Source organism: Lithobates pipiens, unplaced genomic scaffold (genome assembly GCF_037356315.1).
Source record: "Lithobates pipiens isolate NorthernLeopardFrog02 unplaced genomic scaffold, aLitPip1_a1.2 Scaffold_13, whole genome shotgun sequence".
Lineage (NCBI taxonomy): Eukaryota > Metazoa > Chordata > Amphibia > Anura > Ranidae > Lithobates > Lithobates pipiens.
The window spans coordinates 338110701-338126506 of record NW_027507718.1 but is presented as its reverse complement, the minus strand read 5'-3'; the positions used below and the strand labels follow the sequence as shown (position 1 = coordinate 338126506).

Here is a 15806-nt window from a genome sequence, read left to right as displayed (position 1 = left end):
AATCGTATCTAACCGATCGTTCAGTGTATGGTGATTTTAAATCACATAGAGAGACACGGCTCAACAAAGCGGGCAGAGACTAAACATCTCTACATGCCACCCTAACCGTATTATACTTCTTATCTTCCTTATTGATATATTAAATCATTATTTATATCATAAACATTGCATTCTGCTACTACCTATGATATAATATATATTAAAATTATTTAAACATTTCAAAACATTCCAGCTCTGTGCTCAGATTACATTCTTTAAAATGTGTCTCCCATCACATAAACATTTCATAAGACATTGCGGCAAGTATAATAAATTATTAAAACACACATGCATGTATAACCACTTAAGGACCGCCTCCTGCACCTATACGTCGGCAGATTGGCACGGCTGGGCACAAGCACGTACCTACCTGTACGTTGCTCTTTAAGTGCCCAGCCATGGGTCTGGAGTGAGCCCCCGGCAGCGTGCTCCCGACCTGGTCCTGAGCTCCGTGACCGCGGGACTAATGGACCCGATCGCCGCTGGTGTCCTGCGATCGGGTCACAGAGCTGAAGAACGAGGAGAGGTCTGTGTAAACAAACCTCTCCCCGTGCTTCCTACTGTGGCTGTCTCTTCCCTTTTATAGGGAAAGATGATCATTGATGTCACATTGCCAGGCCAAGCCCCCTACAATAAAAAAAACACATAACGTCATACATAACACCTACACTGCCCCCTAGTGGTTAACTCCTTCACTGCCAGTGTCATTTACACAGCAATCAGTGCATTTAAATAGCACTGATTGATGTAATAATGACAATGGTCCCAAAAATGTCTGATGTGTCCGCCATAATGTCGCAGTCACAATAAAAAACGCTGATCGCCGCCTTTACTAGTAAAAAACAATATTAATAAAAATGCTATAAAACTATCCCCTATTTTGTAAACACCATAACTTTTGCGCAAACCAATCAATAATCGCTAATTGCGTTTTTTTGTTTTTTTTTTTAACCAAAAATATGTGGAAGAATACGGATCAGCCTAAACTGAGGAGAATTTATATATATATTTTGGGGGAAGTTATTATCGCAAAAAGTAAAAAAATATTGCATTTTTTTCAAAATTGTTGCTCTATTTTTGTTTATAGCGCAAAAAATAAAAAACACAGAGATAATCAAATACCACCAAAAGAAAGCTCTATTTGTGGGGGAAAAAAGTCGTCAATTTTGTTTGGGAGCCATGTCGCACGACAGCGCAATTGTCAGTTAAAGCAACGCAGTGCCGAATCGCAAAAAGGGGCTTGGTCCCTTGGCTGCAAATTGGTCCGGGGCTTAAGTGGATAATAAATTCATTATAAAACATACCTTAAATTAATATATTCAATAATCACTAATAAAACAATTTAAGTCCAATTCTACATTCATTCCCTTCAAACATAAAGTGTCAGTTAAATAGATCCATTTTGTTTCGCACTTTGAAGACCTCACCGCCCTTTACCAGTTACAAGAACAAAGGACATAGAGGCTGTAGAGGTGGTCTGAGAATCCTACCAAAAAAGGAGAGAGAGATAGCTGAGAGGGGATTTATAATTTAGCAAAGATACAACTCATTGTTTAAGAAATGTATATTTTGAATGCGGGACTTAAGTGTGCAGCTAATAAACCGATTAATAAATTTAGCCTCTACATAATCAGCAGAAATGTATAAGGAAAATAAACATGAAAATATATTTTTTAGGCATTTTTTAGGCATAAAATCAGGTCCAACAAATAGAATTTACCCCACAACCATTGGTGTTGATAGGGGTTTAAAAAATATATAATTGTTTAACCCTCCACAGCCTTTTAATAAACATGTGGAAGTGTTCAAACAAATGGTTTTGAAGGATGTGGAAACATTAGTACCTAAAAAGAGTGTTAATCCAAAGTATATAGAGGAAGGCATGAAATCTTTAGAGACTAGAAAAGATGTAACTGTCAGGCCAGTAGACAAGGGGGGAGGCATGGTGATCTTGGAAGTTAGTTTTCATCACTCCCAATTAAAAAATGTTGGCAGATAAGAATACTTATGTGGAATTAAACATTGACCCCACAGATAATTTATAGGAAAGATCTTAATAATTTGGTGGAGTATGGGTACAACATGGGGGTAATTAACCACTTGAGCCCCGGAAAAATTTACCCCCTTCCTGACCAGACCACTTTTTGCGATTCCGCACTGCATTGTTTTAACTGACAATTGCGATGTCGTGCGACATGGCTACCAAACAAAATTTACATCCTTTTTTTTCCCCACAAATAGAGCTTTCTTTTGGTGGTATTTGATCACCTCTGCGGTTTTTCTTTTTTCACACTATAAAATAGCGACAATTTAGAAAAAAAATATGTTTTTACTTTTTGCTATAATAAATATCCCCAAAAAATATATACGTTTTTTTCCCTCAGTTTAGGCCGATACGTATTCTTCCACATATAGTTAATTATATATATATATATATATATATATATATTTTTTTTTTTTTTTTTTTATTGCAATAAGCATTTATTGATTGGTTTGTACAAAAGTTATAGCGTCTACAAAATAGGGGATAGTTTTATGGCATTTCTTATTGATATATATATTTTTTTTTTTACTAGTAATGGCAGCGATCATCAATTTTTATCATGACTGTGACATTATGGCGGACACATCGGACAATTTTGACACATTTTTGGGACCATTGGCATTAATACACTGATTAAAGGGCAATGTACAGGTACCTTAATCTTCCTGTACATACCCTCCTGCCTTGGTATATCTGCATGAGGCGGTCAGGAAACAGTTAATGAGAAGGAAAAGAGGTATTTGATTACAAGTTTTAGTCGGGTGCTGATGATATACACACTACCCAAAATCCATAAGGATCCCCAAACCCCCCCCCCCCCGCCGCCGCCCCTGCCAGACCAATTGTAAATAGTATTAATTCAGTGTCTTCTAGAGTGGGCCAATATCTGGACAATTAAAGAACAAGAAAGTGTTGTGCAGACTAGGGCTTACTTAAGACGCAAGGCATTTTTTATGCGGTATAACTGTTTTGGGTAGAAATTTGGCGTTGTATATTGTAGGCCTGTAATTCTTAGCAATGCACTTAAATCTGTCCAAACAAAAGTCTAGTAGATATTCCGGGTATGATAAAGTTAGAAACACAAAATCATAAATTATAATGTGATAATTATAAAATATAATAATAATAAAATAAATTTCCCTGTGATTCACAATCTCTCAATTCTGCAAGTGTTCTAATTTACTATCGCTGTTTTCTAGCTGGTCTAAAACCACTTTTGACGTAAAGGGACACTTTTTAGTTGCTATGGACAGTCTCAAGTTTCCAGGTAGAAAGAACAGTATATATAATGTAAAACTGCACGCAGGGCACTGGACAAAGTACTAGGGACAAAAGTGATGTGAAATAATTTCATACAGTAATGTAATCTGTAAGATTTCTGTGTACTGTATGTGTTATGAATTTTATTTATTTTGAATTTGCCGCTGGGCTTCACCCCCGTGCGTCGTGACGCTCACAGGTAATGGAGCTTAGCACACAGAGGCATCGGGCAGAGGACACAGACACAGCGGAGGGACATCACAGGATCCTGAGGACAGGGTAAGTAACCTGCACTAGGATCCTGCAATGCAATCCCGAGTGTGGCTCAGAGTTACTGCTAATGGTACTGAAATGTACCCCCGAACCACACTTGGGAAAACCGCCAGGGAGGTTAAGTATAAAATTACTGTCTGTATTAAACTTCATTTAGACTACTGTTTGTTCTCCCTTCACACATTTTCATACACATGTACACACATACATGTCAATGTGCAGTGTGTGTGTGCGTGCACAGTTACCATCCATGTGCTCTGGTGTCCTGCAACACTCAAGCATTGGCAAGGTTCTTTTGAAAACAAATGGCACTGCAGTGCACAGGTTGTCCTTTCCTGTGCAATGGAAAAAAACACCTCAACACATAGGTGGGTAAAAACTCTCTGTATTAGGGCTAATACTGAGTTGAAGCAATATGTAATTTACTATGTATTATCGCAGTGCATGGAATGAAGTGCAGTTTGTCACAAAACCGTTCATTTTTAGTTGCATGCCAATACACTTACACAGTAGCATTACACACTTGTGTCTTTTAGTGCACCTCAAGGCTGAGATGTGAGCTATTGAAAAAATGGTTCAAAAGTCTGCAATCTTTAATTTATGAATAGATGCTACTTTGTGGCCCTACTGTTTTGAAATAGACCGAAACTTACGGACTTTGTCTGCCCCTGGCCTGATTTCTATCTGGAGTGTGCACACTTAAGTAACTCACTCTGAGACGCCCACAGTTCAGCGTAAAGTTACTACTTTATTGTTTCCTCTTTTCACAGCTGATATAGCAGCCGGATTTTTGTGTCGGGCAAGGCATATGCAAAACATAATATTGTGACAATGTATAAGCTTTTAATTAGTTTATGTCCATATAGGGGGTAGCAATCGATCATGGCTATATAGGTTAAGTTCCTTCTAAGATATTGATGTTGCGTCTTGGGTGTAGTCTCGAAAGGAGACACAATTTTCTTAAAGCAGAGTTCCACCCAAAAATGGAACTTCCACTTTAACCACTTAAGGACCAGGCCTCTTTTTCGGACTTGGTGTTTCCATGTTTAAAACAGTTTTTTTTGCTAGAAAATTACTTAGAACCCCCAAACATTTTATATTGTTTTTTTTCTAACACCCTAGAGAATAAAATGGCGGTCATTGAAATACTTTTTTTCACACCGTATTTGCGCAGCGGTCTTAGAAGCGCACTTTTTTTGGAAAAAATTCACTTTTTTGAATAAAAAAATAAGACAACAGTAAAATTAGCCCAATTTTTTTTTATACTGTGAAAGATAATGGTATGCCGAGTAAATTGATACCCAACATGTCACACTTCAAAATTGCGCCCGCTCGTGGAATGGCATCAAACTTTTAGCCTCAAAAATCTCCATAAGCGACATTTAAAAAATTCTACAGGTTGCATTTTTTGCGTTACAGAGGAGGTCTAGGGCTAGAATTATTGCTCTCGCTCTACCGATCGCGGCGATACCTCACATATGTGGTTTGACCACCGTTTTCATATGCGGGCGCTACTCACGTATGCGCTCGCTTCTGTGCGCAAGCTCGTCGTAACGGGGTGTTTTTAAAAAAAAATTTTTTTTTTTCTTATTTATTTTAATTAATTTTATTTATTTTTACACTTTTTAAAAAAAATAAAATAAAATGGATCACTTTTATTCCTATTACAAGGAATGTAAACATCCCTTGTAATAGAAAAAAGCATGACAGGTCCTCTTAAATATGAGATCTGGGGTCAAAAGGTCCTCAGATCTCATATTTGGGCTAAAATGCAAAAAAAAAAAAAAAAAAAAGAAAGAAAATCTGACATTTAAAAAGAATATATACCTTTTAAGAGGTATGGGCGGAAGTGACGTTTTGACGTCGCTTCCGCCCTCCTATGGTATAGAGACGAGTGGGGGCCATCTTAGCCTCACTTGTCTCTATGCACAGCCGACAGAAGGACCCGATCGCCTCCGCCGCTACCGACGGCTCCGGTAAGCGGCGGAAGGTGCGGGAGGGCGGCGGGAGGGGGGGTGGCACCTCTCCCACCACCGATAGCGGTGATCTCGCGGCAAATCCGCCGCGGAGACGACCGTTATTGTACAGCCGACCGCCGCCTGAAGAGATGGATATCTCGGTTGTGGCAGCAGCTGCTGCCGTTACCGAGATATCCCTCTTCAAAAAATGGACGTACATCGTCGTGCAGCGGTCGGCAAGTGGTTAAGCACTCCTCGTCCCCTTACATGCCAAATGTGACATGTAATTTTTTTTTGGGGGGGGTGAGGGCTTTGTTAGGAGGGGGACTTCCTGTCCCACTTCCTCCTTCCGCCCAGGGACCGCCAAGGCGACTCCTCCCTCTAGGCGATCTCCTGGGACACGTGACACTGTCCACTCCGGGAGCACAGTGTGATTTGTCTGGAACTCCGCTTTAACTCTTTGCAGTTCAGTTTCACAATAAGGGAGGGGGTGAGCTCGCAGTCATCTTTGAGTAAGGTTAAGGCTGATGAGCAGTAGCAAACACGCACGCACACACACTATATATATATATATATATATATATATATATATATATATATATATATATATATATTTGAAATAAGCATTTTATCATGATACCTTAATCACATCCATTACAGTACTTGAGGACCTTTGTACTTATTCTCTCATTGTGTATGGCCTCTGCAGTATTTATGTAGGGAACACCCAAATATCCAAACAAGTTTCAGCATCACCTTTTTTTTTTTGTTCTAAAATTGCGTTAAATATATGCCATATATTTGAGCCAATACATATGTTTAGGTCAGTCTGGACACAGGCATGCCATTTACACTGTCTGTTGAAAGGCATTCTGCCGCCTCTGCAGTAAAATATAATTTGCGCTGTGCATTCAGTCTCAAAAATAAATAAAACCCAACACTGTCAAAGACTGTGAGAATTTGCATCGCTTTTATTTCTGCTCTGTGCATGATTTTATAGTCTGCAGAACACTTAGGAGATCTCTGGTGGTTGTCTCTTATTAAGCAATTATACATGTATTAATTTTTAATAGGATTAAATACTGAGTTTTATGGTTTTAATTTTGTGAGTATATTTATGTGAATGGTTATCACAGGTAGGCTTTGTTCTAGCTGGATTATTACAAGCTGTAAATTAGATAAAGTGTTCCTTTTAATCAAATCTGTGGATGTATACATCGAAGTAATATTTTTAGAGGTGGAGTGTTAGCAGCAAATCATTTATTATTTTATTGCAATATGTTGTTAGTGATGCCAAGTACATTAAAAACATTTCCATTGTTCTTTAGTATCTATTCTTTATTAAAGGGGATTGTTCAAAAATGTAATAAGGGATAGAATTTGGCTGTTCTGTTGTTTTTGCTTTTTAACTTTCTTTTCTTTTTTGTTATTTTGCTCTCGGCCAAAGAGTTGTTTTTTTTTTTTTTTTTTCACTGTAAACAGCTGAAATTCTGAGCCAGGCTAAAAGATATGAAAGTGTTTGATTGAAAGTTCTAATTAAGTGAATCTTAGAAAATTAGCTGAAATTAGCTGTCAGAAAGTCACATTTAAATGAGTAATGATAGGCTTTGGCAGTAAACATTTAAATGATATAAATTGCCATTTAAGCGTATGGTTTAATGTTTGTCATACATTAATGTGACATCTGACTGTGCTGACAATCAAGCAGCCTGCTGTAATTTTAACATATTTAGGGGCTTTTGTCTTGCATGCCACCCACAAATTAAGACCATTCTCATTTTTTATGTATCACTTTTTGAACTGTGTTTTTAAAGCATTGTTAATGAAAGAGGTTCATCATTTTTGTTGAGTAGTTATCTATACTTGGTATTGATTACACTGTACTGTTATCAGCTGTAATGTCAACCTGACTTTTCAGGGAGAGCATAAAGAAAATTTAAATATTAGGGCTGTAATAAATAAAGTGGCATTATTGCCACAGCTTTATCCACGTAAATGCATACGATATAATGATTCCCAACTTATTAAAATAGTACATATCCAACTATTGAAGACCATATTAATGTACTAACCTTTGGACTGCGTCATCATATCTCAAGTACCTTTTGACATGTGGTCATATATAATAAGTACTACCTTATGGTATTAAATTTTATTATTTTTTGGTTATTTTTAGGGTTGTGTTATTAATAAAGCATATTGGGTAAATGTTTTACATATTTTTTAATGAAACTGTACATTACATTTCTGATGCAAATGTAGCTTTGGGATAGAGGGAAATCTGGCTGAAAACCAGAGAACAAAGAACAGTAAAGCTCTTGTACACCTGAAGCTAGGCACCTCTCTCCAGGGACAATAGTGGCTGAAATGTGTTGTGTATCTGTGATGAACCTATAGCCCTATAAATCAACAAGCAGAATGGCTTTTCCTTCTTTTGGCCCTCTAAACATAAACTCGCCACACGTTGCAATCTGAACATTTCTCCTTAGATCTACCACAGTTTTGGTGTGTGAGGGTTACCTGCTTGGATACAATACAAATTGAATGAATTTTTTAAATAGGTTATCCTATGGCAGTTTTGGTACATCTAAAGGAAAATATACAACCAAACGGTAAGATGACTGGCCCCAAGACTTAAATCCCCCTAATAAAATTCTGCAATTTTACACCTAACATTTGCTTAAAACTGAACTTTACTCTCTCAATGAACATTAACTATTTTCAATCCAATGTTGCTAGCCTTAGCAAATAGATAGGAAGGTACATTGTGTTTACTTTTTTTTACATTCCTTTAGTTGTTTTATGGTTTGTGGCCTACGCAAAAATGATGTTGGGAAGCTTCAGGAGGGGAGGATGGGTTTTCTCAGCTAAGCACACCCTCCTGCCTGCTTGCATGTGCTAAGAGCAGATGGATTCCAGGAAGTAAATGCTACATGAATCATCTTCCCTTACTCAAGTTAGCCATGCCTTGAAATGCAAGGGGGGTGTATTTCAAAGATTTCTTGAGATTTCTCAACAGTTTGTATCATGTTAGATCTACTGACAACTATATAATATGAGGGATACATAATTGGATACAATACAGATTGAATGAATAGTGTAGGTAGGTATCCAGGTAGTGTAGGTAGGTACAATGAAATTTATGTATTCTATTCCAACAGTTAAACCCCCATCCCACCCTTCTTCTTACACTTAACAGCCACTTAACTCTTAACCTTACCCTGAAACTTAATACCTAACTATAACCTTTAACTTGGTAAATACAGATTTTATTTTATTGGTACAATATTCCCAGAGTACTGTGCTAAATGCACTGACATCTAATTTCCAATATTGCAATAAATCTAATAAAATAAGGCTTAGGGTAAGTGATAAAGTTATAAATGCTGTACATATTTTGCTGTGACATATCCTTGTCTCCCTTTATTGCAGGCCTTGGAAAGTGAGTTTGTGTCTTGCCAGCTTCACCAATGGATTGATCTTATATTTGGCTACAAGCAGCAGGGACCAGAAGCTGTTCGAGCACTGAATGTGTTCTACTACCTTACCTATGAGGGAGCTGTGAATCTGAGTTCCATAACAGATCCTGTCCTGAGAGAGGTATGTTCAATCCATAACGGACCGTTATCAAGGGTTTAATTTTAGGTGTATATTCTGTTTCACAAATGGTCTTAAGCAGGGTATACACGCTCAGTTTTTTTTTCATTCAAGCAGTGCTTTGAGTGAAAAAAAAAAACTGAGATCCCCACATCAACACAATCGAGGTGGGTGCAGGGAATTTTGTTTCTTCTACCAAAAAAAAAGTTTTTGTCAGCATCGTATTTATTTATTTTCCTAACACTACCTGCTGTGCGTGCATTGAACACTCTCGGCATCAGTCAGTTGCTGAAAAATGGAACTTGTGCCTAGATGGTGGAACCCCATTTCACATTCTTTGAAGTTGCATCATTACTGGCTGCCCTATGGCTAAAGGAGGAAGACTCCAGGAGTGGAAGAAGCTTCAGTGAAGATGGTACTGGCAGCTACGCAGGGACAAAGAACGATGTATAACTGTTGTTGCCAAAACGTGGCAATGTTGAAATTAACTTTGCAATAAATGCAATTATATCATGCTTGTACAGTATGGTAAATTCTCCTGCTGCTCTTCCCATCTTGATTTTTCTTGAAAATTACTTGGCTCTTTCAATATATCCCGGGACACAAAGCTACTGTGCAAACGAAACATCTTACCTTTTGCTTCGTCTTTTCCTGTGCATTTTCATATCCTTAACCATTAAAACCATTGCTTGTTTGCCTATTCTGACTGCTCTGAATGGTACATTCAGAGCAGTGCCCTGATTACAATAGTGAAAAACAGTGTAATACATCATTGCCCGCCAATGCCAGCGATCAGTGCCCACCACTGCCCACAAGTGCCACCAATCAGTGCCCATTAGCAATGCCAGTCAGTGCTGGCAATCAGTACTGCCCATCAATGCCCGTTACTGCAGTCAATGCCCATCAGTCACCCCTCAGTAGTGCTGCCTATTAGTGCCCACCAGTGCCGCCTAACAGTGCTCATCGGTGCCCATAAGTGTGGCATATTAGTGCCACCTCATCAGTGCCCACCAGTTCAGCCTATCAGTGCCCATCAGTGCCGCCTCATCAGCGCACATCTGTGAAGGCGAAACATTTCTGAAATCTATTCGACCCCTGACGTCTCATCTGCTTTCCACTGAAACTAATGGAACAAACAATGCTTCCATTTTCTTTCTAGGTAGGGGTGATCAGGGAAGAGATGCACTACCTGGGGTCCGTGGAAGCAATTGGGAGACTGTATAGCAACTTGATTTCTTCCACCTGATAAATAAAAGTCCTCCAGTGTGCAGGGGTCAGGAGTGTATAATGCATAGAGCACAGGGGTTGGGGTACATAACGTACAGGGTGCAGGGCTGGGCTATGTTAACCCATAGAGTTGGCATAGTAGAGAGAATGCAGAAAAAAGACCTCCCTCCCTCAATACAGATTCCATCCCCCAGTACAGATAACCCCCCATTGCAAATCTCCCAGTACAGCTACCCCCCCTCCATGAAACACATTCACCATACAAGCTAGGTAAAAGTGAGGGTTTAAGTTCTCCCTCAGCAGGGTCATTGGATGAGGACAGCCTCCCTGGTTCTGGACAGTTGCTACCTGTGTCAGAGTTGTGACAGGTGGCAGATGCCCTGGGGGTGATGGTATAGAAGTCCCTTCCCACTGTTCTTTATGTCCCTGTCTCTCTCATTTCGTACTTGAATGAACCAAGTTATCTGAATCCATGTTGACTTGCATATTGGAACTATTTATTGCTCTGTTTATCCCTCACTCCAGTTTTCCATTATACAGATAACACACTCGCACAGTGCTATAATGCATATGTTACTGAAAAATATAATGTGAATGGGAGTTGTTTGCATCAGTTTACTTGTACTGTGATTATATTTTCAGGCTCTTACATTTTTTTTTTTTATATTTACTTGGAAACCTATATCCAAGTGTAAGGCACATAAATTCTTATGTTTGGGTATGTGTTGTCCATTAATATGTAAGCGGCAATGTTCTGGGGTTAGCTTCATTGTAGTTCCTCTAATGTTAGAGATTAAATCAGTGAGTGAGTCCCAATTGTGTTTAATTCAATCATTTCCACAGATATGAAGATCAGTTCCCCTATATTTGGGGCATCTACAGGAGAGATCTGTGGCAGGGGGACATAATCTATGTAACCTTCTTAGGAGTAAGGTACCGTGGGTTAAACATTTATCTGATGTTTCCGGCATTTCGGTACTAATAAAGCATCTGTCTTTCATTGTTGGCCGGTGAATGCATATGCTCTCACGATCAGAAAAAGCAGGGCCTAGAATTTTTATGGTATGGTTAAAGGATGAGTTCATCATTATAAAAGTAACAAATGCACATATTTTGCAGGAATAAAATGTTCATTTATTATTTTTTTCCACAGGAGTCTGCAAAGCATTGCACCCGCAAATGGTTCGCAAGTGCAATGTCAGAATGCTGCAAACTATTCCTTCAGCTCTCTTCCCATACCTGTACACTTCAGTTGGAGAGCTGGGGAAGTGCCTATAGACTATGAGTGCATTGATTATCGCACTTATGTTCAATTAATAGTTTTAAGGTAAACTGGGCTTGTAGATTATTCATTCACAAATCAATTCACCTATTTTAAAAATGAGAAATGCTAGGGGGAATAAGAACCCCACATGCTGCCTTGAAGGGGAGGGGTGGGGTTTCTTAGAGGATAAGAGGGGAGCTTAGCAACATGTTACATTTTACACTGTAAATATGGGTATATGCATGTTCTTTCAAAGGGTGTTGTAGGCCTTAGCATTTGGGTTTTCCATTTTTGGTTTAGTATGTATATTTTGTGTTTGTACAGTATGTGGGGCACATTTGGATTTCTGGTATAGATGGATATTTTGGTAGAAATGCTGTCCCATTGGAAGTAAAGTGGGTGATGTGGGAATTTCCCAAGTGGGGAGATTGGATTCCTGGGAGAAAATCAGGGTTTCATGTAATAGGATTCAAAGGACTAATAGTAGAGGAAGTCTGTAAGCTGGAGAATGTGTGGTGAAAGGTTGAATGTTATTTATTAATGAATGGAACAGAATCTGTGGAAGTATTAGGTTAGGAGGGATCCATGGATGGGTACAGGATTGGAGTATTGTCATCTGCTTCCAATGATGACCAGACCTTATGGTTAGAGTGGCAGTTCCAATCGATGAACTGGGCAAGGGTGCACAATTGGTTGTACCATTTTGAGATTTGGCATATCCAATCCACAAGATTGCTTAGGTTTGGATAGATCAGCGAAGCTGATCATTGGCTTTATGGTGGACCATTTACATATGGATTGGAGCAGGCAGAAGAAGGCTAGAATGATAGCCAGTCAGAATTGGCAGAGATAAATAATATAAGCTAGGCATGATATTCATTTTGAATACTGCTGTGCATCTGAACCAAGATAATCAACCTGCTGAGGCAGAGAAAGTAATTTCTCATGAAAAGGTCTGAAGATTTTGCAGAAAGTGTGATATCCAGTTACCTAATAATGACTTTCCCATTTGAATAGAAGAAGGATGGAGGGAGTGTGACATTGGTGACAATTGATTTTGTGAAATGATCAGAGTCCTTAACAGGGTTAGGAAGAGGTACACAAGGTTGAAAGAGGAAGAATAAAAGGCAAAAATAAATAAAATAAGAGGCAAAGCCATTAGCATGCCAAATAAGTGCTAGATAGATTTATCGGTAAAAAAAAAAAAAAAAAACATTGATTTGAAGTGCTGGTGACTTTGCCTCTGGCTTGGCACTAACTTTGAACACCCATCAGTACAAGGTTGAATACTGTGAAGAGTGCAACTTTATCTGAAGAATAAGTGGTTATCCATAAATGCGGGTACTCCCTGTTTTCCATGCTGGTTAATTCCTGCCTGGTGCCACTTTGTGTTGTAAAAAGATGAAATCTAGTGCCATTAACCTGAATCTGGGCAGTGAAGGAGTAGACGAATGAAATACATGGATAATTTTGGGTTGTAGTCCCACAGGTTTTATGGATAGGAGCAGGCTTTGTTCCTTACTCCTACATGGAGGAGGACATTGATTTCATATTTTTCTATTATTCCAAAATTCTGCCCCTGCCTCTTATGTAATGGTAAAACATTAAAATACATTTCATATTTGCTATTTTCAGACAAATCGTAGCAGGTTGCTAGCCAACCATGGCTACTTGTTTTCTTCTGTTGAATTTTTATATGCTTGGTAAATATTTATTGTTGCCCATATAAGCCAATCCACTTTGGCTTGCTTTTTCTGCAGCTCAGGTTTAAAACCTGAAAACAAGGATTCTGACTGGTTGCTAAGAGAACAAGAAATATTTAATATAGCTCACTTTTCATACATCAGCCTTCTTGTGTCCAGTATCCAGAGCAGGAGGTTTTTTTTTTTTTTTTCCCAAACAAGCATATCACACTTAAAGACATAGACTCTGTTTGAAACTATCCATAAACGCATTGCCTCTGAATGCCATTGAGTGACATGTATTTCTGTTGCCTGTGTCTGGTTTGACTAACTGGTTTGTCTCAGATTGGCAGCCAGGCTTATATTTTAGTCCTCCCAGCAGATGTAACTGTCAAGTACAATTCTGGGCCTGTTTTTATTTTTTATTTTTTTTCTTAACTGCACCTTAACTAGATATTAAAGCTCTTATTGAACAAGATTATATTCATCTTTGTTGGCCTTATTATTAGTTAAGGGTTAACATAAATGTTATTTACAGCATCTCCCTAAAGTGAGTACATCCCTCCCATTTTTGTAAATGTTTTATTATATCTTTTCATATGACAACACAAAATAAAAGAAATTACACTATGCTATAATGTAAAGTAGTGCGTGTACAGCTTGTATAACAGTGTACATTTCCTGTCCCCTCAAAATAACTCAACACACAGCCATTAATGTCGAAACCACTGGCAACAAAAGCGAGTACACCCCTAAGTGAAAATGTCCAAATTTGGCAAAAAGTGTCAATATTGTGTGGTCACCATTATTTTCCAGCACTGCCTTAACCCTCTTGGGCATGAAGTTCACCAGAGCCTCACAGGTTGCAACTGGAGCCCTCTTCCTCTGCTCCATGACGACATCATGGAACTGGTGGATGTTAGAGACCTTGCACTTCTCTACCTTCTGTTTTGAGGATGTCCCTCAATAGGGTTTAGGTCTGAACACATGCCTGGCCAGTCCATCACCTTTACCCTCAGCTTCTTTAGCAAACCAGTGGTCGTCTTGGAGGTGTGTTTGGGGTCGTTATCATGTTGGAATACTGCCCTGTGGCTCAGTCTCTGAAGGGAGGGGATCATACTCTGCTTCAGTGTATCACAGTATATGTTGGCATTCATATTTCCCTCAATGAACTGTAGCTCCCCATTGCCGGCAGCACTCATGCAGCCTCAGACCTTGAAACTCCCACCACCATGCTTGACTGTAGGCAAGACGCACACTTGTTTTTGTACTCCTGACCTGGTTGCAGCCATACACCCTTGACACCATCTGAACCAAATAAGTTTCTCTTGGTCTCATCAGACCACAGGACATGGTTCCAGTAATCCATGTTCTTAGTCTGCTTGTCTTCAGCAAACTGTTTGTGGGCTTTCTTGTGCTTCATCTTTAGAAGAGGCTTCTTTCTGGCATGACAGCCATGCAGACCAATTTGATGCAGTGTGCAGCATATGGTTTGAGCACTGACAGGCTGACCCCTCCACCCCTTCAGCCTCTGCAGCAATGCTGGCAGCACTTATACGTCTATTTTCCAAAGACAACCTCTGAATATGATGCTGAGCATGTGCACTCACCTACTTTGGTCGACCATGGTGAGGCCTGTTCTGAGTGAAACATGTCCTGGTAAACTGCTGTATGGTCTTGGCCACCGTGCTGCAGCTCAGTTTCAGGGTCTTGGCAATCTTCTAGGCCATCTTTATGTAGAGCAACAAGTCTTTTTTTCAGATCCTCGGAGAGTTCTTTTCCATGAGGTACCATGCTGAACTTCCAGTGACCAGTGTGAGAGAGTGAGAACACCAAATTTAACACACCTGCTCCCCTTTCACACCTGAGACCTTGTAACACTAACAAGTCACATGAAACTGGGGAGGGAAAATGGCTAATTGGGCTTAATTTGGACATTTTCAATTAGGGGTCTACTCCCTTTTGTTGCCAGCGGTTTAGACATATTAATGTTTTTTTATTTTTATTTTGAGGGGGACGGCAAATTTGCATTGTTATGCAAGCTGTACAATCACCACCTTACATTGTAGCAACGTGCCATTTCTTTAGTGTTGTCACATTATAAAGATTTAATGAAATATTTACAAAAATGTGAGGGGTGTATTCACTTTTGTGAGATACTATAAGCTACCAAAAAAATTGAAACACCTGTTATGTTTCAGACATGCACATTACTTATAAGGTTTTGATTAATTGATATAATTAGTCGAAAACAAACTAATAGGCATGGATTGAACCAATAATTATAAATGCTACATATGAAATACAAGGATTTTTCTGTTTATTGCAAAACAGTGAAACACCTATTCTATTTTGGACATGCACATTACATTTGAGGTTTTGATGAAATTGATTTAGTCCAATACAAACTAGTAGGCGTGAAACCATGAATGATAAATGCAAGGGGTTTTCAGTGGTAAAGT

At 39.0% G+C, this 15806-nt stretch overlaps 1 protein-coding gene across 3 annotated transcripts in view; it reads left to right on the top strand.

The window, feature by feature from the left end:
• LRBA (LPS responsive beige-like anchor protein) overlaps positions 1–15806 on the top strand; it is a 939113-nt gene that overhangs the window by 786643 nt on the left and 136664 nt on the right. For all 3 annotated transcript variants that reach the window (XM_077477021.1, XM_077477022.1, XM_077477024.1), the window contains one exon: positions 9007–9174. In XM_077477021.1, coding sequence (XP_077333147.1) covers positions 9007–9174 — 168 coding nt within the window. The remainder of the gene's footprint in view (positions 1–9006; positions 9175–15806) is intronic.